Genomic DNA, 24,357 nt, shown 5'->3' on the forward strand with positions numbered 1-24,357 from the left:
TGGAAACCATCCACCGAGAGGCAATTTTATATTTTTTTGGTGTCATCAGAGTTCTGGGCAGGGGGAGAATGTCGGTGCAGAGCTCCCCTGCAAGTGACAGCAAAGCCGTGGCCAATTGCCCGCATGTATACATAGGGAGGGAAGATAGAGAGGGTCTATAAATACAGAGGGATAATGAGAGTGTGGTGTCGCAGTCCTCCCCATCCGCTTGTCGCCTCAAGCCACATCATCTCTTTGCCTACATGTTGCATCTCAGTAAGGCTGGCTGTAAATCTGTCCAATTGGATTCATTGCAAAAGAGAAACTGCAATTAATGTACTTTACACTTAGGGTAAATGATCCACTGTAGAAGTCATAACACTACAATACGATGCAAATTTGTTTATATATCACATTTCACAGTTGGAGCTGTAACAAAGGGCTTTCCATATGGTGTAATATCAATTATCAGGAGATTAGAACACAAGTTAAAACATATAAACAATAGATACCAGAAGAACAGCGACAGTCTCATGTTAAGATGAAAGCTAAAGAATAAAAATGTCTTCAAACAAGTTTTGAAAGTGGACAGAGATGGGGCTTGCCTAACATTCAATGAGAGGTCATTCCATAGGGAAGGACCGGCAACAGAAAAGCCACAATCCCCCTGAGGCTGCGCTTAGTCCTCGGCACCACCAGCAGCATTTGGTTCACGGTGGTGAGGAGGAACAGAAGTATCTTAAAGCAAAGTCTAAAGTGCAATGGGAGCCAGTGAAGGGAAGCCAACGTTGGGGTGATGCGAGCCGTCGTCTGAGATCCAGTTAAAAGACGAGCAGTAGAGCATTTTGCACCAGTTGGAGGCGCTTGAGGGAGGACTGGCTGACTCCAAAGTAAAATACATTACAGTGATCTCGCCTAGATGCAACAAATGCATGGATTACTGTTTCTTAGTGCTGCTGGGAAAGGAAGGGGTTCACTTTAGCCAGCTGCCTAAAATGAAAGACGAACAAGAGCACTGGTTTGCTGATCTGATTTAAAATCACTGTCTAGTTTAAAACCCAAGTCAGAGAACAGTCTACATGTGCCACGTCTCATGAGATCACACGAGTAGGGGTGTCAGCATCATGACGTGGATGTCAAGATGGAACACGCTTGCGTGTGTGTGTGTGTGTGTGTGTGTGTGTGTGTGTGGTACTCTCTTCTCACTTGAGTGAAGATGGAGCATGACTTTTGACATCATTCTGGAGGTTTACCACTCCACTTCATCCTCGTCTGTGGGAACACATATAGTGATATGTATACATTAGATGTAAATGCATGTCCTTAAATTTGCCATTCAACTTTTAAAGTATGTGCCCAAAAGTTTATTCACATTTTCTTCAGCCCATATGTCATTTCTTGACCGTTCTATATTAAGACACTTACGTTGGGTTGGAAATAATCTTTACTTTTTGGGTTGAATCCAGATTTTACTATTGGATTGTGCCAGTAATACTAGAACTGAATCATTCTTCCTCTATGAAAATTCTGCCCGCAAAATTTCATCCATCCGTCCATCCATTATCCAAACCAAATTCTTTGCCAGCCAATCGGAGGGCACACACAAAGACAAACATTCACACTCACTTCAGTAGTCTATAATAGTAGTATATGATACTATAATGTAGTCATGGTTTTAACATATGTGCAAGCAGCCTAACAGCATTTTTGGTCCCCCCCGTCCCCTCCAAAGAAAAAAACCAAACAAATGAAAACCTGGCTGAGAAACTCTCTAGAAAAGCACATTTGGAGGTCACTTTGATTCCCATCGGATGCCTGCTAGCTCGCCTTGTTCTGCTCTCATTGATGTGAAAATTAACTTACACATACAGGAATATCAATGTGTTGTGTGCCTTGTTTTTGCTCCCACCACACACACCTGCTCATTTGCTTTTTTGTGTGTTTTTTTTCTTTTTGTGTGTCTGTTTTGCATCCGTGTGTTTATCGTTCCATTTTTTCTTTTATTACCATTCCATGTGTTTTAAGGCTGCTGTCTGAAGTTGAGCAAACCATTCAACCTGGGACACATCACACAGATGAAAGGTTTTTTTTGTTTTGTTTTGTTTTTCACTACATTAATTTAAATTGGATGAGCTTTCTATTATGTTGAGACTTAGCCTTGGTTGTCTAATTTAAAATGGAGCCTAGAAAATGTTGGGTTTGCGCAAGTGAAAAAAATCAAACACCAACCTGGTAGCCTATTTTTGAATAGAAGTGACAGAGTTTTCTCAACGGTGACTAAATTGTCATAAACAATGTTTCCCTTGGCCCTGTCTGCCCTATTTTCAACTCATCTAAAGTGGTGAGCTCCGTCTTGCTTGATAAAGGCGTCTATGCAAATAGCCAGTCTCACAAAAGAAGGATGAAGCTCATCGGAAAGGCGTGGGAGGATGTGTGGGACCGTGCTATCGGTTCTCCACCACTACCAATCTCATCTTGCATGGCCTGGTTTTCACGGCGCAGCGGCAAATTTACCATTTCCCAATCAAAAGAGAAGGAAAAAAGACTTGACGGTCCTGAGCGGCACTGCCGACCAAAGTCTGCGTATCCATGACAACACCAAGATCCACTCTTAACCACTGACTCCTCTCAGTCAGCGCTGAGTGCTGAGGGAGGAAGTGGATATAAGAAGCGATTAAATTCAATTTGCTCTAACGGCTGCTTGCCCCTCATGTAAATGGAATAAGTAGGTTACACCGCATTACACAGGCAAGTACTGTATATTGTTAGGGTGGATACGACTTTTGTATGTCATGGGTCAGTCACCATTTGCTCCTTTGTGATTGGTTGCTCACTTCTGGTTGAAGTGTGTTTACTAAACAATTTCAAGGTAGGGAGAAATTGTTCATGTTCCCAGTGGACTCTCAAATTAGAGCTGTGCAATTCATCAAAATTCAATTACAATTACAATTATTGCACTCACCGATTACAAAATTGGTATAATCGTAAAAAAATATTATATACAGTATATATTATTTATAAAACATTAAAATAGTACTGATTTTACAGTGTCTAATACTATAGTGAGTGTACTCGGGTTCATAATTTGGGCGTTCTATTGCAATTAATAAGTGTATCGTAAGTAAACTACAAAGCATTGTTGATACAAAGAAACCATACTCAAAATTATACATTTGCATCTTAAATTTCAAGATAACATAAATTTGATTCGTCTTAAAATTGTTTCCATTTATACAAAAATCGTTTGAATAATCGGGATTTCAATTATTTCTAAAATAAGCGTGATTATATCATATTTTTTTTTTAGAATCAAGCAGCCTTGTCTCAAATTATTTGTTAAAGGAAACTCTGCTCTCTCAAAAAAATAAAATACACATTGACAAAGAACTACCAGTGGCAATTTTCCCTCTGTGCATAGTGACTTAAAAGTCAAAAGCAAGTTGAACACCTACTGTGAATGTCAACACAACTTTTTTGATGCTCGAACAGATTAAATGTCAACAGCAAGATGCCCCCCACCTGAGCTGGTGAAGACTGCTTTTTGAACATTATCTAAGGAGAAAGGAGCAGGTGCACTCGTGCCTGGCTCTGTATCCTGTTGACCCACCTCGCCTCAAATCAGTGTCTCTTTGCTGGGTCTTGTTAGTTGGATCGAAAAGACACCCTCCCTTGTTGTCACCTTGAACTCAATTCTGCCACTTGCGGTCAAGATGATAATAAAGTGGTGCGATGCAGTTAGTATGTGGTACACAGGCGACTTTTTTCTGGATACATAATGCATCGTAAATAAATACAAACAAACAAACACTGTAAATGCCCTCTCGCCAAAGTCTCATAAAAACAAACTCATATTCTCTTACATTTACCATTTGCTGCCATGATCAACTCTATAAAGTTAAATATTCTGCTTCATCTAATTTGGTTCCATGTCCCCAAACCCATTTCAGTTCAGTTTGGCTCGTTACACCACATTTTCAGATTTCTCTTACTATTGGGCATTTTTTTTCAATTAATGTTAGGGTATTTCTTTATGTACTTATTAGTTTTTTTTAAATAAGAATCTTTCTTTATTGTTTAGCAATGTTCGAATGTCTTTGTACCATATTCCCAGCCTAAAAAAAAATTCTGTCTTATTTATTAAGTTGCTTCTGGATCGACTGTCTTTATCTCCCACCTCATATAATTTACCTTAGCATTTTCATAAAAGGAGGAGCTCTTGATTTGCTTACCCAACTGTTCGGTGGAGAGATACAACTTTGGAATGCGTGGCCACAAATTAGCATTTTGTGTACATGTTGTATTTGTGTTGTATCCACCATAGCAATAATAAAAAAAAAAAAAGTCCCACGTGCCCTCTTTTTGACTTTAGAGGTCTCTGCATGCCCCTGTTTAATTACATTTCCGAGCCTGCTGGCGTTAATGTTTCTAAATAAAGAACTACTGAGTTTAACGTCTGCTAAGACTCTTGACAACATGAGCGCATCACTTTCACAAACATTCGTTGTCCATACGACTAGATTGGAGTCTGGTGGATGGTAATTCCTGAGTCACTCACACTGAGCATTTCCCAAGACAAGGTGCCCATTTATCTGTATATATTTATAAAAGCAGTGATTCATCAGCGTTTTGAATAGGCTTCCAAGTTTTAAAATATTTTGTGCTGCTCTACATTAGAGACGAGCGTGAAAGTGCTGGAATATGTTCAAAAACAACAATGCAGTTTTAGACCTCTTTTTGCGATGTTGTATCGTTGAACATTTGAAGCGTCAATTCTTTAGATATATTTATATCCATGTTTTGCGTCAAGTGCTATTTTTGCAAAGAAAAAAAAATGTTGTTTTTATGTGGAAATTGGTGCAAATTAAGTTTTGTTATCAACAGAAACCAAGCAAATCTCTGATGGGGGATCAAAAAAAATTATGAAATTTGTAATGTTATTGTCATGAGCTCTTGCTTTTTTTTTTTTACATTTTTTTTTTTTAAAAGGGAAATCGGATTTCTTCTCAATTAGAAATATCAACGATATTATCCCTACACTTTGAAAGGGTTCCACAAAACATGATGCATATAATTTGACACTAGTGTCCCTGGTTCCTTCTTTGTAGGTAGAAGAGGTGGTGGATGTTGGTAATTTTGCCGCCGAAGACATCCACATCCCCAGCATCTACGTCCACAGGGTTGTCCAGGGTGGCAGCCATGAAAAAAGGATTGAGGTAAAAAAAAAAAAAAAATATATATATATATATATATATATATATATAAAATATATATATATATATGGCTTTGAAGCATTTCTCATATACCATAATACAGCAAAAATGGTGTAAGAAATACATTTGGGTGATGTCATTTATTTATGATTGAAATGTTTCCAACACAGCATTCGTTGCTTGACATTTTTTGATGTGCCATTTCATATCCAGATACATTACTTAATCAGCCTTCTGAATGTTTCCAGAAACGCACAGTAAAGAAACCCCAAGAGGAAAAGCCCAAACCAAAAAAGGATTCCGATATTGTCCGGGAAAGGATCATTCGTCGTGCAGCTTTGGAGTTTGAAGATGGGATGTATGGTATCCTTAATTGACGCTTAATTGACTTTGCAACCCATCTTTCTTGGTGTCATCCACTTCAATCAAATGACAGCCATGGGATGCTGTTCAACAGGCTCAACCATCCTTTTCCCACTTTCCTAATGAATTATCGACCCGTTGCACAACCGTCCTGTATGGAAACCAATCAGCTGATTGATTAATCAATCAGAGGTCGCAATTATGCTTCTTATTCCCCTGGAAACAATTTGGGTCTTTGGAGAACAGCTGTAATGGGACACTAACTCTTCTTTTTTTTTTCCTGTTTCCTCAAGATTTTTTTTCACATTTACACCCAAATAATAGAATGTTTTCTGAAGATTTTTGGGGGGGGGTTGAAAAAATATAAAAGCTCACAAAAATAGGGGGGGGGATTAATCTGTGGGCAACTCAGTCATCTCTCCTTATTGTTGACGGGGAGGGTTACATTTGACAGATTGTTTGTCATATGGCACTGGGAATGAACATCCAATCTGCATATTTTTAATGGCAAGCTTATAAATCGGATCCTTAACATGTTGACCAGCTAACCTTGGTATTGGGATCCCAATGTTGGCCAGCAATTTTATCAAGCCAGACATCACTGTGCATCTGCAAAGCGAAAATGGAATTTTAGGCCTGGTAAGTTTTTCATGATTAGTATTTCATTTTTTCCCCATTCTGTGTATAGGAGGAATAATAGCCACAAGGGGCCCTCAATAATAATGTTTTCAATTTCTTATGTAACCCATTCTGGTGGCTGGACTAATTTTCTTCGTTTTTATTTTGAAAATCATTATTGACTGCGAGTCCAGAGAAAAGAACGCCGCCGCCGAGATGGAATGACTCCCCAATCATTTTTTGACAGGAGAGTGTAGGCGTCCTTGGCAATGCCTGATTTGTCAAAATGTCTTAATTATGAGTGCCAATTTCGAACAAGTGATGCACTGCTCTCTCCCTCTCAAAAATCAAAGTCTCGTCGAGTCACAGAAATGCAATTGTGTCCAGCTGTTCTGAGTCACCGTGTGTGTGTGTGCGTGTGCGTGTGTGCGCATGCTAATCAAATCTCAGTTCATTTGATGTATTTTTTGTTTGTTTTATTTTCCTTATCTATGCAGGGCCCATACCCCACTGACGCTGAAGTAGATGCGGACCTGATTAATGCAGGTCAGACCAATCGATATGTGCCCATACTGAATTGAAGCCTTTAAAATGAAACATGGACACAAGCCAAATAACATGAATACAAATTGGTTATTTCTGTGCCTTTTACATTCAACATCTATTCATTTGCTTAAGTATTCTACCGCAGTTAAGAGTTGTTTCAATGTTGTGCAGGAAAGGAGACTGTCACAGTGCTTCCCGGAGCTGCCTATTTCTCCAGCGATGAGTCATTTGCCATGATCCGAGGGTAAGACTCGAAAAGTTCTGAGAATCTGATATGCTTGGCATATGGGAACTTCACTGCTTAGTCATACTCGCAAATCATTTCAATATTCTCTTAAAAGTATGTGTTTGAACCACCGCCCATTTGATAAACACCAAGGCAAGCTTCAACGACAATTACCAAACCTGGGTATTTGCAAACCGCATCTCTAACAAATGGAATTATACAGAAGCCTGGCCAATAGTCCAAAACACCTTGGTTCCTATTGATTTGTCAGCTGTCTGGCCCACCTGCACTCACATCAGTTGTTTGTGTCTACGCGTGCGTTTGTGTGTGCGTGCATTTACACCCCGTGGAAATCCGATAATGCTCATAAATAGCGCTTTCCAGTCACACAGGTAACGACGACACCAATCTCAGTCTTGGCCTTTGTGCAACATTTATGGATGTTTGAAAGGAGTAACTAAAAGAGAGATTAATTTTTATTGCCCAACCCAGAAAATGTTGCAGTGTAGTCAGTAATACTTGCATAAGGTCCAACACGAATTAAACAAAACTCCTTTATAAAAATTGTAACCCTATAAAGAATTCAATACGTACTTAATTTGTCTCTGTATAGCGAGCTAAATTACGGACTATCAAAGCAAAATCATGTGTCCCTTAAAACAACATCACATTCAAACCCTACTTGGGTTTGTAAACATTTAAATGGATATATGTTAGATTTCACCATGGTGGACAGTAACAGACACGTAAAATAATCGTCTTACTCAAGTGCCCTGCCTCAAATGTTGACAGCTGTCTTCTTATGGATGCGACTTTGCTCTTCAGGGGACACATCAACCTGACCATGCTTGGAGCCATGCAAGTGTCCAAGTACGGAGACCTAGCCAACTGGATGATCCCCGTAAGTTTCTTTTTGCGTCTTTCATCTTTCTCCTTTGGCGGGGGTTAAAATGCTGACAGTCAGTTAGAACTAGAACTTGTCTGGCAATCTTATGGGAATTCATTTTATAGAATGGCACCAACGCTGTAGCTTGTAAAGAACATCTCATATTTTTATGGCTGCCTTGGGTCAAAGTCAGCGATACATTTAGCGGAATTGCACCCTGAAAATGCAACACCCGTTATCCAACAACAAAACTGACCAAGGAAGTAGTCACCACTTTTGATGAGAATTTGCATGCGTGTGAGGCATACATGAAAAAAAAAAAACATGAGCACCCTGACTTTGCAAAATCAAGTGTTTCCCTTCAAAAATGACATTGCTATTTGAGGAAGAATGACATGTTCCTGGCAGCACTGAGCTGCTGCACAGACTACCTCATATCTGATAAGGTTTTTTGTTGTACTAGAGTACCCGACCAGAACATGGCGATTGTTCTATGCGGGTGAACTTGCAGGTGCTTAAATTGTATGGGTTGGGTTTGGGATTCTAGCAAGATGTTTGATCATGTCAATTGGTCTCTGGACTAAGGCGGCCACAGCCGTCCTCAGTGATTACGAAGGTCAAGAACCCATTAAAAGCCTCTACAGAAGATTTGGGGGCGGGACTCGACACAAATGCCCCTGGCGCATTGCAATTTTTCGCTTGACTGAAGTGTATATGTTGCTTCAGGCACTGCATTAATTCAAAGATGCCTCAGTCCTCATTGGCCATCAAAGGGTGCATTTATTTTCTAATAACCTCTTCATTTCTGGTGTTTGTTGGAATGCTTAAAAAACATGGATTTAAATATGGTCGCTGTCCTGTGAAAAACACTTGGGGTTTCTGAATTACAGACATCCCATTAACTTGAAAATGAAAGAGAAAATATATAAAATTGGACATATGTGTGTTTTCACATGACGATATGCTTGCTTTGCAGTGGTGGGAGGTTTTACATAGCAGTTATCTTTGGCCACGCTGGTTATGGACTGTGTACTCACACACCACCATCCGCACCTACGCCTCAATCCTCATTATATGCCCCCCCCTTTTGAAAGGATGGATGAAGAGAATTACAATCCCTTCCGTCTCTGATAATGAAAATTATTCACCATCTAAAGATGGGTGCATAGCGTGAAATTGGAAATGTTTTAACGTAGGAGTCGGGAATGTGATGCTCTCCGCGTGATTTCGATTTTGAACGCTTTCAATATGCAAATGCAGATAAACATTTTCCAGTTGAGGGCTTTGAAATGCTTTTACATCTCCACTCGGGCTGAAACATCTGGATCAACAATGGCTTGTGACAGAGCACTAGAGGAGAATACAGTTAAGGATTTTGCTATGCTGTTTCATCATCATTGAGCTTTTGGGGCATGACCAAACTCTCCTAAATGTGGGGGACCTGATTTTGTGTCATACCCTTCTCCATGCTGTGTTTTGAATCTGAAATGAAACTTTTGACATGCTGCCTGAAGAATGTTTTGTACATTTGCATTTGTACATTGTAGTTGACCATACGCATTTACATGAAATTTGAGTGGTGTCTTTTGTACAATTGACTCGGTGGCTAAATGTAGCAAGTAATTAATTACAGATTTGTAAAATGTAATTGCATTGCTGTAATGAAGTTGTGAGTTTCATGTTACATTCTCATAAGCTAGGAGATCATAAACCACTCATAGGACACGTTTATTTGTTATCTCTCTACTGTGTAACTCAAACGGTCTTCCAATTTACATTTTTGCACCTACCACTGACCCATAAGAAAACGGATCTATGTCATGTTGGTTATTGTGTCACATTTGTGTTAGAAAAAAAGAATGAGCAAAAAAAGGGCCATAAAAAGCCATTAACTGACTCTACCCCCAAAATGGTAGCTTCAGTGATGGAGCTGCTTGAAAGATTACCTGCCAGATAATGTGCATTTTAAGTTGTTGTCTTAATTGTGTGTGCTTTGTGCCACGTGGATGGCAGCAGAATAAACCATGGCCCATCTTGAAGCAAAATTGTTTCTTTACACAGCTCTGACTGGCTCCCAATCAAAGGAAATTGCATAACTCATTAGAAGGCAGAATTCATTGGAAGTACGCACTGCAAAAGAAACCAAGCAAAATGCAAACCTTATTGAATCCCGCTGAGTTGCATTGGACTGTTAGTTTGCCTCATCCTCAATTTGAAACCAATTGGTGAGAATTCTAACGCTTGTCATTGGTCATCCACGTGACCAAGACAGCCTTTCGTTATGTGATTTAATGGAGAGTCTTTTGTGTCAGACGCCGGTGATTGTCAGCTATGTTGAATGGAAGAGAGAGGTAGCGGCCTGGCAAGTGGCAACTATTGGATCATTTTTGCACGGTGTTTCTGCCACAGTGTACAAACAAGTTGTCATGACAATGCAAATTGTCAATTTTTAGATAAAACATTTTTGCAGTTGGTGATGCTCCTCTCATGCAGTAGGGCTTCAGCAACATATTTTGTAGCATAGTTAGTTCCAAGACACTGGTTGCGCTCTGACATCATTGGAGAAACAACCATTTTTCCCAGAAAAAAATAAAATTCATTCCTGGGTCAAACTTTATGAATAATTAGGGATAAACAATATAACTGATTTCATACATTAATTTAATTGTTTCACATTTGTAAAAAAAATAACTGATGACTGTATACTGCAATGGCAAAAAAAAAACATTGGCTTAACTTGGGCAACACATGATGACTTTGGTGATGCTAGAGCCTAACTGCTTTGAATGTGATTCTGCCCTTTTCGAATAATTTCATATGTATGCAGTAATCCTCAATTAATTTTGGGTGAGATCGCCAATCGCTGATACCTGTCACAGCCCGCAATTGCAGATTTTTCTGTTCACCATAAAAAACATTTGCAATGTGTGAAAGGTTTATTTTAATGCTTAGACTATATTACAAATATTTATAACATTATTATAACATAATTACGATAAATTTCATTTGTCATTCTATTTTTTGTGAGTTCAAATGTTTATAATGTGTTTTTAAAAGTAGTTTTGCTTTGTTTAAATATTGCATGTTTAAAGCGCGGCAGAAGGGTATTTTAAGACTTAATATTCTTTCCATATGGTCTTCAGGGTTCCCCTTTTGTTTTACCTTTACTTCTTTACTAAAAAAGACAAACAAAACAATCCACTCCCACTCCCCCCCCAAAAAAAAAAAAGAAAAAACTTGTCTGGTGGGCAGTGCCTGACATCAATGTCATCTCCTCTCTCTCGCTTGTCCTGATCGGCGCCATCCCAGCAGTACTTCAACATCAGATGTCTCTTGTAATCTGGGTTCGGCTCCACAGATCCAGCCTCCTACAGTCCCCCACATTATCTCTCGCTTTGAAAAATCCATTAAGCTGCTAACATTTTCCCTTAGCGCCTATTTAACCAGCACAAGCGTAGCTGCCTCAGGCAAGGATTAATTTAAAGAGCAGACGAGTATGCCATTAGTATATGAAAAAGAAATCCTCAGTTGCGTAAAAAACATAGATAAATAACTTCAAAAATAAACATGGGGTTATCAAAAGTGTTGGGAATGATAAACTAATGCAACCAAATATCAGTTCATAAAGTTGAGCGATACGACTGTATTGGTACCAGGAACCTCTGTAGAAATCCACCAAGACTCCTTCGATACTGTACATTGATTGTCTTTGCGACCGTTTGCAATCTTGGATAACACTTTTTTTTTATATATCGTGTATGTGTATCTGTGATAACCAACACATACTATAGAATATATTTAGAATCAATTATTATTTTAGTGATTATTCCATCGGTTAACCGAATTTTGAATTGAATTGTCTTGCAGATTATTATTATTTTTTTTTACAATACAATACAAATTTATTTATGTAGCGTATTTCACAACAACTGGAGGTGTAACAAAGCGCTTCCATGAGATGTTTTACTTTTGACAGACTTAAATTAGAGGATTTGGACCACTTCAAGTTAAACAATGACTGTTAAACAATTAGCAATGAATTTGGTAATTGATTGTTGATTGATCGATTAATTTTGTCAGCCCTGCCACACACAATGATATCTCCACCGACAATTGCGAGTCTCCTCCCCCAAACCTCTATTGTAGTACCAACAGTGACCTGTGAGTGGCAGTATAAAATGACAGGGAATCCAGAATGCTGCAAAATTCAACAAAGAAGAGTACTAACGTACACTAAATTAGGAGGGTAAATTCGTCAATGCATTTCCTGTGTGAGGATAGCAAGAAAAGCAAAACCAACGGATGTCGGCCATTAATAATAATAATACCATCCGAAAGCCTTCATCTTGTCATATTTATTTGTGAGACATGTTATGCGCATGCTTTTTTACTTTCCTTAACAGCTCAAGCATTCCATTGTACCTCACAATCTGGCAGTAAATATTAAAAGGTTTAACATTTACAATTGGCGGTCGTCGCTGTTCATTGCTCATTTCCGAGCAAATCAGGAATCAAAATTTTCTCAACACACCCCACGCCACAAGATAGCATTTCAGGATAATCTTCACTAATCACATCTAATAATCAGGACTTTGATGACTTTGATCAGAAGTGGGCGTAATTCTCAAATTTGGCCCGTCTATCGCTATGCATGGATCCGCTTTACTCTTATACACGCACAATCATGCATACAGATCAACATCAAATTGACTTAAAACATGCAGATAAGCAGATGCAAAGCTGAAGATCAGAAGGCGTCGTCTCAGCAATATATAGATCACGACAATAGCAGGAACATTTGAACAGACATTTGTCCATAGTCACACGCAGATTAACAGCAGCTCAGGTCGCTGTGAGAAGGCTGTGCTCACAGGTGTCTGGCTCACACTCATCATCACACAAGTCAGACTTGCTAGTATCAGGGCAGACGTGGTCATCCCCGAGGGGCTGTGCGCACACTCGCCAGCTCTTTGAATGTCAGAAAGTGCATTAGCATCGATCGCATGAAAAAGGACGCCGTTTCCTGCTCAAGTCGCCTATTAAAAGATGCCACGCATTAAATAAAGCAGACGTGTGAACTTGACTGGGTGGAGGGCTTTAGTGCTGTCTTAGAAGGTTAAAGCTCAAAGGGGATGTTTTTTGTTGTATTAAACTAATTTGGGGGGGTGCTCATTTCAGCTTTTTACAAGGATACTTCTGAAGGTGATGCGTGACAGTATATTCAATTAAATCAAACTTACCCCTTCGCTCCTCTCGCCACCCGCGCACTGCTTTGGCTTGGTATCTTTCCCACCCAGCTGGCCTCCCTGGAGGCAGTCAGAATTCTTATGATGCACAACCCTTGGCATAATAGATACGTATATATCCCCTGGTTATCGAGCAGAGAGCAAAGCAAAGCAGCCTCTTCACATGATTGATGAGCAAACAGGATTTTAATTCAGTTACTCAGTCGTCACCCTGTGGCAATATCTGCATGTCAGCCTCCTCCTTTTTTTTTTTTTTGGAAGCTTTCTTTCATTAGGGGCACTGAGGCACTTTGAGTAAAAAAAAATGTTTTACCCACCAGAGATCCGAGTTGATGTTTCAGGTTTATTTCATTTTGAAAGTCACATTCTCTGCTTTGAAATACTCATTTGTTGATCTGATACTTGAGTAACATTGGGACCTCCTTGAATTCAAGTGACTGGAGGAAAGGGGATTGAAGTGACGTAAATGGCTTTGGGTCCCTTCAAATCTTTACAAATCTTACAAATGTTCACTTTTTGGGACGTTTTCCTCATGTAATAAGTCAAGAAATGCTTTCACTCCTCTCTTATCATATTCCATTGCAACAGTAGAACGCAAACACATTATTCTAAAGTAAAAGAATGAGACCACAAATGATTTTTGAAGCACCTTTTGATTTAATGACAGCCTTGAGTGTTTTGTGTAGGAGTCATATCAGCATGGCCCATCTTGACTTGGCAATAGTTGTCCTCTCTTCCTGGCAAAAGCTCTCCAAATGTATCAGATTGCCAGGATGTCTCCTGTGCACAGCCCTCACCTCACAGATTTGTATTAATTGAATTTAGTTCTGGTAGTTCCCATTGCAAACTTTATTTACAAAATATGATATTACTCTTAAGCTTCAGCTTCCCAGTAGAAGCATGAAGGCTACATGCCCAAATTGACATTTTGTCACCGAGACAGATTCTGAGTCTGAGTCTGGGCAAATATTGCTCGGTCAAAATACCAAAGATGCGATATTTTAACTTTCTACAGCCACTGTTTAACTGTAAGTACTACTTTTGTGTTCCTCATGACTTTTTTCCATCCATTCATTTTACAAAAATGTTTTCTCACGTCCGAAAAATGTCTTAAGAACTGCAGCCTCTCCAGTTAAGATAACATGCAGGGAACACGACAACTGTTTTGTTACTGGCGTTTAAAGTTGTATTAAGTTTTTAAACGCACTGGTTTATCATAATTGGCACTTCTGAAGAAGAAATTAGTTTTCCACTCTTGTACAGGGTTTCTTGAACTGTGCAGCACGGTAAAATATTGTCATTGTTGTCACTTAAACGAATTCTTTTAATCGTGTACTGGCAAAAGAGTAACTACCATATTCCAATCTGATATTACATATTTTACAGTAATCGCAACAAATAACTCAAGACATTTAATACGGTGGAAAGATTGATTGTGGTCAGCTTATCAATACTAAAATTGCAGTTTATATTATTTTTCTCTCACATTGTTTAAAGTGTCATCACTAGGAAAAATGTTGTTCCTTTTCCCATTCTTTTAGAATGTGGGAGGAAACCCGAGTACCTGGAGAAAACACATGCAGGCAGGGGGAGTACATGCAAAAACCACACTTGTAGGCCAGAGCCCAGGAACAAACCGTGCACCTCTGAACTGTGAGGCAGATATGCTAACCAGTCGTCCACCGTGCCGCCCAACAAAATGTAGAATCAATAAATTCTTTCTTGCTGCAAGCAGCTCCGGATGGTTGTTCTCTTGTATTATTTACGGCGTGTAGAATAGTTTCAATGACGGCAAACAATGACAATCGATTGCTCTATCCAAATATTTCTTCCAGTGTCCCGCAAATGTGAAAAAAAAATCTTAATTTGTTGTAATCATTTGTGTATCATCAATATTTATCTTGCAATTTCAGGGGAAGATGGTGAAGGGAATGGGCGGAGCTATGGATTTGGTGGCCAGCGCAGGAACCAAGGTGGTGGTCACCATGGAGCACTCAGCAAAGGTTTGTATCATATGAGTGGATGTGTGCATTCCCCTCATTTTTCTTTGTGCCCTGTGTCTACTTCCTGCACTAATGACTGTCAGCGTTCTGACTGATTAATGGTAATTCTCCTAATGGTTTGCTTAATGGCTCTGAAGCAGAAAAGGTTCAGCGTGCATACCAGTTTGCTGCTCATTTCTCTTTAGCTAATTCAAGATTGGAGTCAAGAGCTGATTAGTCAGAGTGGTACTGCGGCGACGGACGACTCAGAATACACGTTTGATTTTGGATTCCTGTAAATGTAAAGCAAGGGCAGCGAAAACATGACGCACAACCACACTGAGCCTGGAGCCCAGCTACGGTCTAGATGGTGCAGCAGGTGAACACACTCACTGCCCTGAAGGGTGTTGTCATTCATGATGGAGCATATGACCTGCTCTCACTTAAAGATGAACGGTGGGAAGATTGAGATTGACGTTCACATCTGCACTTCAGCTACCTGGGGATTAAAGCATGTCTGGCTTCATACCTTGAAATATTGCGGTTGAATCTTCATTTATGAAATTGTTGTTGCACTTTGAAGGGTCTGACTGGTCTTAATGGTTGACTGTGAGTTCTAACGTTAGGCTGAGGCTGTCTTAGTAATGTGTGCTGCTTTCTTGTAGGGCGGTAAACACAAGATATTGGACAAGTGCCTTCTGCCTCTGACAGGGAAGCAGTGTGTGGACCGAATCATCACAGAGAAGGTTTGTATTTGTTTAGTTAACATACACACAGCTAAACAACCTTTTGGTAAATAAAATAACCCGCTCCAGTGTCATGATGCCGGCACCAAATAGCATGGCTTGTTTTTTGTTTTTGTTTTTTTTGCCAAAACAAATGATATTACACCATATGGAAACTGCTTTGTTACAGCTCCAGCTGGTGTGAAATGCTCTCTCTCTCTCTCGCTCTCGCTCGCTCGCTCTCTCTCTCTCGCTCGCTCGCTCTCTCTCTCTCGCTCTCTCTCGCTCTCTCTCTCTCGACCCTAATGAGGATAAGCAGAACAAAAAAAAAGGATGCGTAATAAAACTAAATCTGATCATACATCACGGACATATTGAAGTTTATCCCTAGATTGGGACTTTGCTGAAGTCTTGTAAGATTTGCTGAGGTAATATGCAGAAAGCTGACTTCTGCATGATAAATATGTTTTTATGCCGTTTTTCCTGAGATATTTTCACTCTTGATCATATAAACTTGATTGTTAGGTGGTTGCACTGTAACTGCATTATCCATGCAACTAAGGCTTTATCACGTATACATCAGAGCCACCTCTCGTGTATAACATCATAACATCATTAGCCGATAATAAATTACCTTTGTGACACAGACACACACGCACACTCATATAAAAACAAGTTGACTGATTGCTGTGATGCTCTCGGGGTGGACGGATACGACTTTGATTCAATTAGTACCAATTAGTCTCTTTGGAGGCTGGTTATTGATTTTGTTTTAGTGTTTTCATTTTCACACGGGGGCATGGCTTGTCTCATTATGTCATTTATTGAAGTCCTTATTCCCCCGCCTGGCGTGTTGTTGCTCCTGCTAGAGTATGACTGAATTTAAAGTCATATGCTTGAATATTACTGTCCTATTCAGTGTCACCGAACTGAACATGTCAGACACACAAGCTTTAAACCCAAATGTGATGTGAGGGTTTGAGGAATTTTCCAAGCTCCAACTCCCTGAAAGGTTTTTTTTTTTTTCAATGTTAGTTAAAATACCACTGCAGCAGAATACAGGATTTCCTGAAATTGTGGTCAAGGGCATTTTATTTTATTTTTTTTGTGCACTAGCGGCAGAAACAATTGTTTCCTGCATTGTGGCATGGAAGTAGTTCGTGTTCTGACTCATCTTTGCAGTTGCTGCACAGCCTTAAAATCATGCTGATGTGTATTTTTGCTACATGTACAGAATTGAAGGTAACTTCCATATTTTTTGTTTGTTGATTTGTTGACTACACACAAAATCAGGATTAAGGTGCAATGTTTCTCAACCGGGCGGCACGGTGGCCCGACTGGTTAGCACGATGGCCTCACAGTAAGAGACAGCATCGGTCGTGGGTTCAAGCCCGGCTCCGGCATTCCTGTGTGGAATCTGCATGTTCTTCCTGACCCTGCCTGGGTTTTCTCCGGGTACTCCGGTTTCCTCCCACATTCCAAAAGCATGCATGGCAGGCGGATTGAACACTCTAAATTGCCCCTAGGTATGAGTGTGAGTGCGGATGGTTGTTCGTCTCTGTGTGCCCTGCAATTGGCTGGCAACCAGTTCAGGGTGTCCCCCGCCTACTGCCCAAAGATAGCTGGGATAGGCTCCAGCACCCCCCATGACCCAAGTGAGGAGAAGCGGTACAGAAAATGGATGGATGGATGTTTCTCAACCTTGTATTGAGGCAAGCCATATATTAGAAATTACAACAATCTCATGGCATATAACTAAACATAAACGGCACACGTGTGTAATTAAATAATATCGCAATTAACTCATATTACTCTTGTGCGGGCCTGTTTAAATGTACACAAAGTTCTTATTCTGTCTTGTGAATGGCAACAGGTGGATACACAGCTTAGTTGTTCTTTCTGCCATCTAATAGAAGAGTAATTGTTCTGCCTTTCACTGTGTCACCGCCATAGATAGATGAGTAATAATGCATTACTTTAATCGCAAACAAGTGACATTTTTCCAACCAATTAAGGCACAGCTGACCTGATCCCTCATGGCATGGCGGTAGGGAATCACAGGTACTAAACCCAACTGAACCTTTTGTTGTAAATGTGTATTACATAGTACCTTAAATGTAATAACAGCCAATTAATGGCACCAGGTAGTGTTTTCTCTTGAGACACAAAGTGACACATTTATTTGAGGTTAGCAGGCAACAGAAAGCCTTTTTTTTTTCTCGGGGTCACCATGTGAGGAAATACAGTATTCATCTACTTCATGTGAGGAACAAAGTTGGTGACCAATGCTAGTTAATATGCTGTACAGAGCAGTGAAATTGATTTTCCAATGAAAATGTAACATTCAGAATTGGACTCTGTAGATCTCATTGTCCAGGCTTCTCACATCTTCTGCAGTTCAGTATGAAGCTAACGCTCTCAAGACATTCACTAAAGAAAGCCAAAGATCCTCCAATTGAGTGAAGCTGTGGAAGTGGCTGAATATTTTTCATCATCCACTCTCACCCGAGATTGTGAACCGATTTAGTCCTTCCTCCCAATTATAGAAAAAAGACTGATGCTGCAGAATCCAGTGGCGAGAAAGTGAATAATGTTGGGGAATCAGCTGCAGAAAATGTAAAAAGCTTAGTAGTTTTAACATGAGACCAGTGAAAATATGTGTGGCTCAAGTACAGGAAAGATCAGTGACCTCGAAGCTGCTGCAATCTTTGTATCCTCTTGGCCAAATCGTGTTACCGTGCTGTGTTTTGCCCCTTTAGAAGTTATGTCGCTGAACTGACCAGACACTGGCTAAAGTCCTACAGCGTTCCATCCCTTTCACTCTTTCTGCTCGACTGATGAGATCTATAATTGCACAAGATTTCCCAGCGAGATGGTCTCTGTCCATAAAGAATAAATCTCTTTCTCCTGCCCTTGCCAGCATGGTGCCGGCTCCTCGTTGCCTTCCTTATTTCATCTCCTGCTGCTTTTCTCAATCAGTCAAACCATGTCAGAAATTTTCTTTCTTAGGTCAAACACATTTGGTCTGTTATCCCAATTTGAAATAACGGAAATATACCCAATTCATCTTGAACAGGCTTAACAGACGGAGGTTTTCACTTCATTGACATAGCTATGTAGATGGAATGTCTTTACTCGCTTTCCTGAATGTTGTTGTGCTGTTGTACTATATTTTGCAACCTTTATCATGAGGAAAGGCAAGAGCAAGAGAGTGAAAGTTTTCCACAATTATTGATGCATGGTGGTCAGCTTGTATGGCTCTTGAGTGCTGAGAGTGCGGTACTTCTTTATTGGCAGCAATGTTAAGAGGACAATCCCCGCACCCGTCACCTTGAAGCTCTCATCTGAAATGAGTCTACCCAATCCAAAATGAAAATGTTTATTCTTATTTCTGTCAGTGCAGCACTTTTTTTCGATCTTAACTGGTTTTATTGTTGCAGCTTAAATGTTTTGAAAGCGATGCCGCCTCACAGTCTGGAATTTTTCAAATCTCAGCTCAGGTCTGTGCGGAGTTTGCATGTTGTCCTTGTTTTTGAGTAGTTTTTTTTCTTACTCCCACATGCCAAAAAACACAAATATTTGGTTAATTGGCAAGGTGGAGTCCCAGCTTGGCCAAAGGCGGAAATCAAATCAAATATATTATTTACAATAATTAGTTATATCCACCCAACTAGTCTCACAATGATATTCTGATTAATATTGCGTTTGTGAAAAATGAATGAAGCAGCAAAATCCACCTGCCTTTTTCCATCTCACGGGGTGGCCATTTTGTCAATTGCTGTCGACTGAAAATTAAATCAGTGTCTAAGAGCTCAGCTGGTGAACGTCACGACCAAACCCAGAAAACTGGGGAGCCGTGATTGGTCGTTAAATTATTTATTTATTTTACAATAATTTGTTCTGTCCGGACCCGCTAGTCTAAACGTGACATTCTGATTGTGTTTGTGGAATATAAACTGAGCTACCCCTTAATTAAGCTCCTAGTGCTGACTACTAGACCAGACTTTAGGGTGAGCCTGTATTCGGATTTGACTGTGGACCTCAGCTATACTGCAACCTTCTTGTGAATACCAAAATAGGACGGGTTCCTCTAACATGGATCAAGTTCTTATTTTGTCTTAGAACAGTAAGTCTAAACTTGCAGTCCCATAAAATTGTTAAAAATTCACCAAAGGGCTTTATTATTCCCCCCGCTGTAATGACTTAAAACCAAAAGTTCTGAAAGTTGAAAGCACGTTTTAAATCATGCCTGGCTGAGGGCGGTCAATGAAAAATTTTTTAATGGTTTTGGCATTTTGACCTGGACTACCTCAGCCAACCTGTGTCTATCAATCAAATTAAGTAGAGTTCTTGCTATGACAGAGTGCCCGACAAGAAAGGTGTCCATGCGGGAATTGACCTTTTGACATTGTGAGCTCGCGGAGGACATCATTTTGAACGCAATAGGGTTCTTGGTTTTGACACAAAGAAGTAATCTGTGCAAGTGTGAGAGAGGCAAGACAAAAAGTCAAGTAAATAACCGAGTTACAGTTTTGGAGGAAACGGCCTGACCCCTATCAGCTGTAGGAAATGAAAGGCTATAAAGATGGCAAATGATGCCTTTAATGAACATCATAATGCTTGGCCTCTTTTTATTGTGTCCAGCTCTGCTCCAACACAGATAACCACTTGTAAACGGAATTAATGTTCCACTTTCCTTGCACTCTGTCACACTATACTGTAAATAAAGCTGTTGTCCTAAAATGAGACTATTATGTGCTATGATTCTGGTTTGCTGCTGTTAGATGCATTTTGGGGGGTCATTTAGACAGGATTTACGCTGTGTAGTTTTAAGTGACACAAGTCTGATTTGTTTTCTTCTGTAGCGGTGAAAATGGGGTATTTGTATCATGGCACTGTCAAGAAGAAAAACACTTTGGCTCTGATAACTTGTGGTTGTAATCAGACTTTCTTTAAGATTGGATATACCCGATCAAAGTGACCCTGATGCCCGCAAAATCCAGGCAAATCAAACTGTATGGAATGTCACTTAGCGGTGTTGCTGCTGGTCGGTGTTTATTGTGGATTTTCTTCTTTGCAGTCTGGCGGTGTGACCATATTGGTCATTTCATGTGTTCCATGTGGGTAAAGAAAAATGTACATGTTAATTGACAATGGGATATTGGCACTTTGGGCAGTTGGACTTGCAGTGTTACGCCAACTTCAATCGAAAGAATCTGGCATGAACTGAAATATGCCTTCACTGAGGAAATCACCTGATTTGTCTGTTGGGGGCTGCATTCGTTACTCACCATATAGTCGATATTTGGAAAAAGTACTCTTGGGAAAAAAAACACAAGGACAGTAGTAATTTATTCACTGAATTATTCAAATGTTCACACAAAACTGATTTACCTGTGGCCTTTTCAGCAATGACAGCAATTATCACTACAGCAACCAAATGGAAATTCTTTTTGTGTTGGGGAGTACATTTTGGAAGAAACGCTTGAAAAACTTTTACATGGGAATCAGTATTGCCATGTTAGTAGCTTTAATCAAGCCAAGACTTCTTAAGATTGCGTGAAAGATACCTATAATTCTGAGCATTTATGTCTGCGATTAATGCATTTTTTTGATACCCCTCATGTGCGAAAGCTCCTTTTCTCGACGACCGATATTTTGTGTTCCATAATGATTGAGAACGCTTGCGTCACATGAAGAGACGCGTGTCGGTGCCTGTGTCTGTGTATCCTCCTACTCCCTATGCCGTTCCATCTGTCTTGCTATTTTGGAGTGAGATGTCAGCCTCCTGCCACGCACGTGTGTGCGGGAATCTAATGAGCTGATCCGTGACAGGCTTTGTGTGGAAAAGGCTTCGGCCTGTCACTCCCCGCTGGGAGAAGCAACAGGACCTAGGTCACTTTGTCTTCTGCGCTCCTTTTGTGAAGTTTCTGATGCAGCCTTGCAATACGTCCTCCATGTGGATGTGTTCGAGATAGAGAGACTCTTTTTATGACCGTGATTAACAGTCTTGCATTAGAACATGTTGAAAAGTTCATGATTTTCAGTAGTGCAATTCAAAAAGTGAATATCATATATACATGCATTCACCACAAAGTGAAATACTTTGCAGAAAGCAAATTCCCATCCTATATCTTTCCCATGTGAAATTCTAATTTGCCGAGCTGGTAAATTTTGGCTATCCATTAGCTGTAGGTTGTTACAGTCAAAATTGTGAAAGATTAAATATTTCATTGTGTAGAGAATCTATCTATGAACAGTACTGAAATTATTTTTCCATCATATTTTAATTGATCTGTATTGCTATGACTTTACGGTTCACAATTTTATGCAATACAAATGTATTTATAGAGTGCATTTCACAACAGCTGGAGCTGTAACAAGGCATTTTCAATACGGTGTCATATAAATTAGCTCACAAATTAAAAAACATAAGTGGACAGAGCGGGTGCTTGCCAAACATTCAAGGGCATGTCATTCCAGTGAGAAGGACGGGCAACAGAAAAGGCACGATGCCCCCTGAGGCTGCGCTTAGTCCTCGGCACCTCCAGCAGCATTTTCTCTTTAGACATAAAAATAAATGCAAAAGGGATTTATTTATGTCACACAAGCCCCTCACTCATGTCCTTTTTAAATATTCGTACTTGCCATTTAAGTGTAAAAAGAAGTCAACCACTATTAACTGTAAAACATAAAAACAATAAAACAACAACAAAGCGACTGATGTCAGACCATGAACTTTTCTCACATTCTTATTCTTACTTCTCACGTTCTTAACGCTCCTTTTCTGAATAATGGCCACAAAGTTTATGTGCAGCCGGTTAAATTCCGATTCATGCATGTGTGCTATAGTCCACAAATGATCAGACTATTTTTTTAGTGAAAGAGGAACTGAGGTGCACAAAAATAAGTTTGTTGGATGTGGTGGGGTCGAGGGTTGGTCAGGCTTTACAACAGGATGGATGACACACTATTTTTAACGCGCTTAATGGAAATGAGACATTTATTCGGATTTGTGTTTGTTTGAGCGCGCAAAGCAGCTGCATCGGTGATGATTGTCAGCAACTTGTTGCTTCCTCTTAATTAAAAACATCCATTTAATGTTTTATGTTGTCACCAATTAATTGCTTAGCTACTTGCGTCATGCTCAGTGTCACATAAATACACACACACACACCCACACACACACACACACACACAAGTCAATGTTTCTCAGCATGGCAGACCTTGAAGGTCTCATCTAGACCTTCTTGAGATTGAATTCTTTTTCGAGAGCTTGAGGGGCACCTTAATTATGTAGCCCTCAGCTTCCTGTTCTGTGACCCCTTCCCTACATCATCCAGTACCTATTAAACAAAATACTCCGATTTTTCTTTTATTTTTTCCCCCTTCCTTGATGTTTTCTTCTCTTTGTAATGCCTACTTTTCTTCACTCAGGCTGTCTTTGATGTGGATAAGGCTAAAGGGCTAACTCTCATAGAAGTGTGGGAGGGAATCACTCCAGATGACATCAAGGCGTGCACTGGTACAGACTTTGAGGTCAGTCCTTAGAAATATGATTAAAAAGTCAAATGTATAATTTGACTAACCTTTTTTTCTTTTATTGGCATCTTCTAGGTGTCCCCTAACCTGAGGCCTATGCAGCAGATCTAGAAGTGGATCGCTCTCTTAGCTAATATTTTCAAGACAGGGCGAAGTGATATTGAAGTGATTTTCTATAAACTGACTTCAGCAATCGACAGGAGTGCTCATCAAACAAAAAGCCTTCTTCTGTAAGTTACAAATTTCAGAGTGGCTTCAAAGCATGATTCTTCCAATGGTGGCCGTCCCTCCATAATGGAAACCGCTTGTGGCATCCACCAAAAGGCCAGTGAACACCTTCTCAGGAGAAAAAAAATATCTCAGTTCCTATATTATTCACACATGGGTGTATTCAACATCCTTGTGGGAATAGTTAACTGCTAGAACCTGTTTGGATTCAGTCGCTAACCAAAACAGCAGCATAGTTTCTTTACCCAGTGTGCAAACCTGTGATCACTTCACAACATTGCGTGTGTCCATTTTTATGGTTTTGGGAGCTACGTGCCTCATTTGTTGCGCCCAATCTGCTTCATTTATTGTTGGATCTCTGCCTGTCTACCTAATGAACCTTTTTATTTGAATTTCATCTCCAGTTTGTCTTGAAATTATTGTAATCTCTTGTTGACATTGAATCAATTCCCAGGGCCACCATTTGCAGAAATTTTTATTTTATGTTCTCTTTAGTTAAATGCAATTCTTATAGTCCTAGTAGTGCAATAAGTTAATTTTCAGAGTCCTATTTACTGTAAAATCAACATGTTACTGATAAAAAGGGAGTTTAAAAGCAATTTATGTCAGGGCCTGACCCAGCAACGAAATGTCCATGTAAACTCACACTGGTCCATATCGACGTAAAACAGCTTTTTTTGTTCCTTTTTTTTTTTTTTTTTTTTGACAATACCACAAGAGGAGAGTTTGGGTTTCTTTACTTATGAATCTGCTCTTCCCTTGCTTTTGTACAAGCAATAAAATGCAATGTTGGTTGCTTGGTGGAA

General features: G+C 39.8%; 1 protein-coding gene across 1 annotated transcript in view; it reads left to right on the forward strand.

Moving 5' to 3' along the window:
* The window catches only part of oxct1a (3-oxoacid CoA transferase 1a), a 40,037-nt gene extending 15,680 nt beyond the window's left edge, over positions 1-24,357 (forward strand). The window contains exons 8-17 of the mRNA XM_088295001.1: positions 5,085-5,192; positions 5,438-5,552; positions 6,097-6,191; positions 6,668-6,716; positions 6,888-6,960; positions 7,768-7,843; positions 14,988-15,077; positions 15,722-15,802; positions 23,219-23,320; positions 23,399-24,357. Of these exons, the coding sequence (XP_088151127.1) occupies positions 5,085-5,192; positions 5,438-5,552; positions 6,097-6,191; positions 6,668-6,716; positions 6,888-6,960; positions 7,768-7,843; positions 14,988-15,077; positions 15,722-15,802; positions 23,219-23,320; positions 23,399-23,434 (825 nt within the window). The 3' untranslated portion in view covers positions 23,435-24,357. The remainder of the gene's footprint in view (positions 1-5,084; positions 5,193-5,437; positions 5,553-6,096; positions 6,192-6,667; positions 6,717-6,887; positions 6,961-7,767; positions 7,844-14,987; positions 15,078-15,721; positions 15,803-23,218; positions 23,321-23,398) is intronic.

Source organism: Idiotropiscis lumnitzeri, chromosome 1 (assembly GCF_059441095.1).
Source record: "Idiotropiscis lumnitzeri isolate Australia: NSW breed Sydney's pygmy pipehorse chromosome 1, RoL_Ilum_1.0, whole genome shotgun sequence".
Classification (NCBI taxonomy): Eukaryota; Metazoa; Chordata; class Actinopteri; order Syngnathiformes; family Syngnathidae; genus Idiotropiscis; species Idiotropiscis lumnitzeri.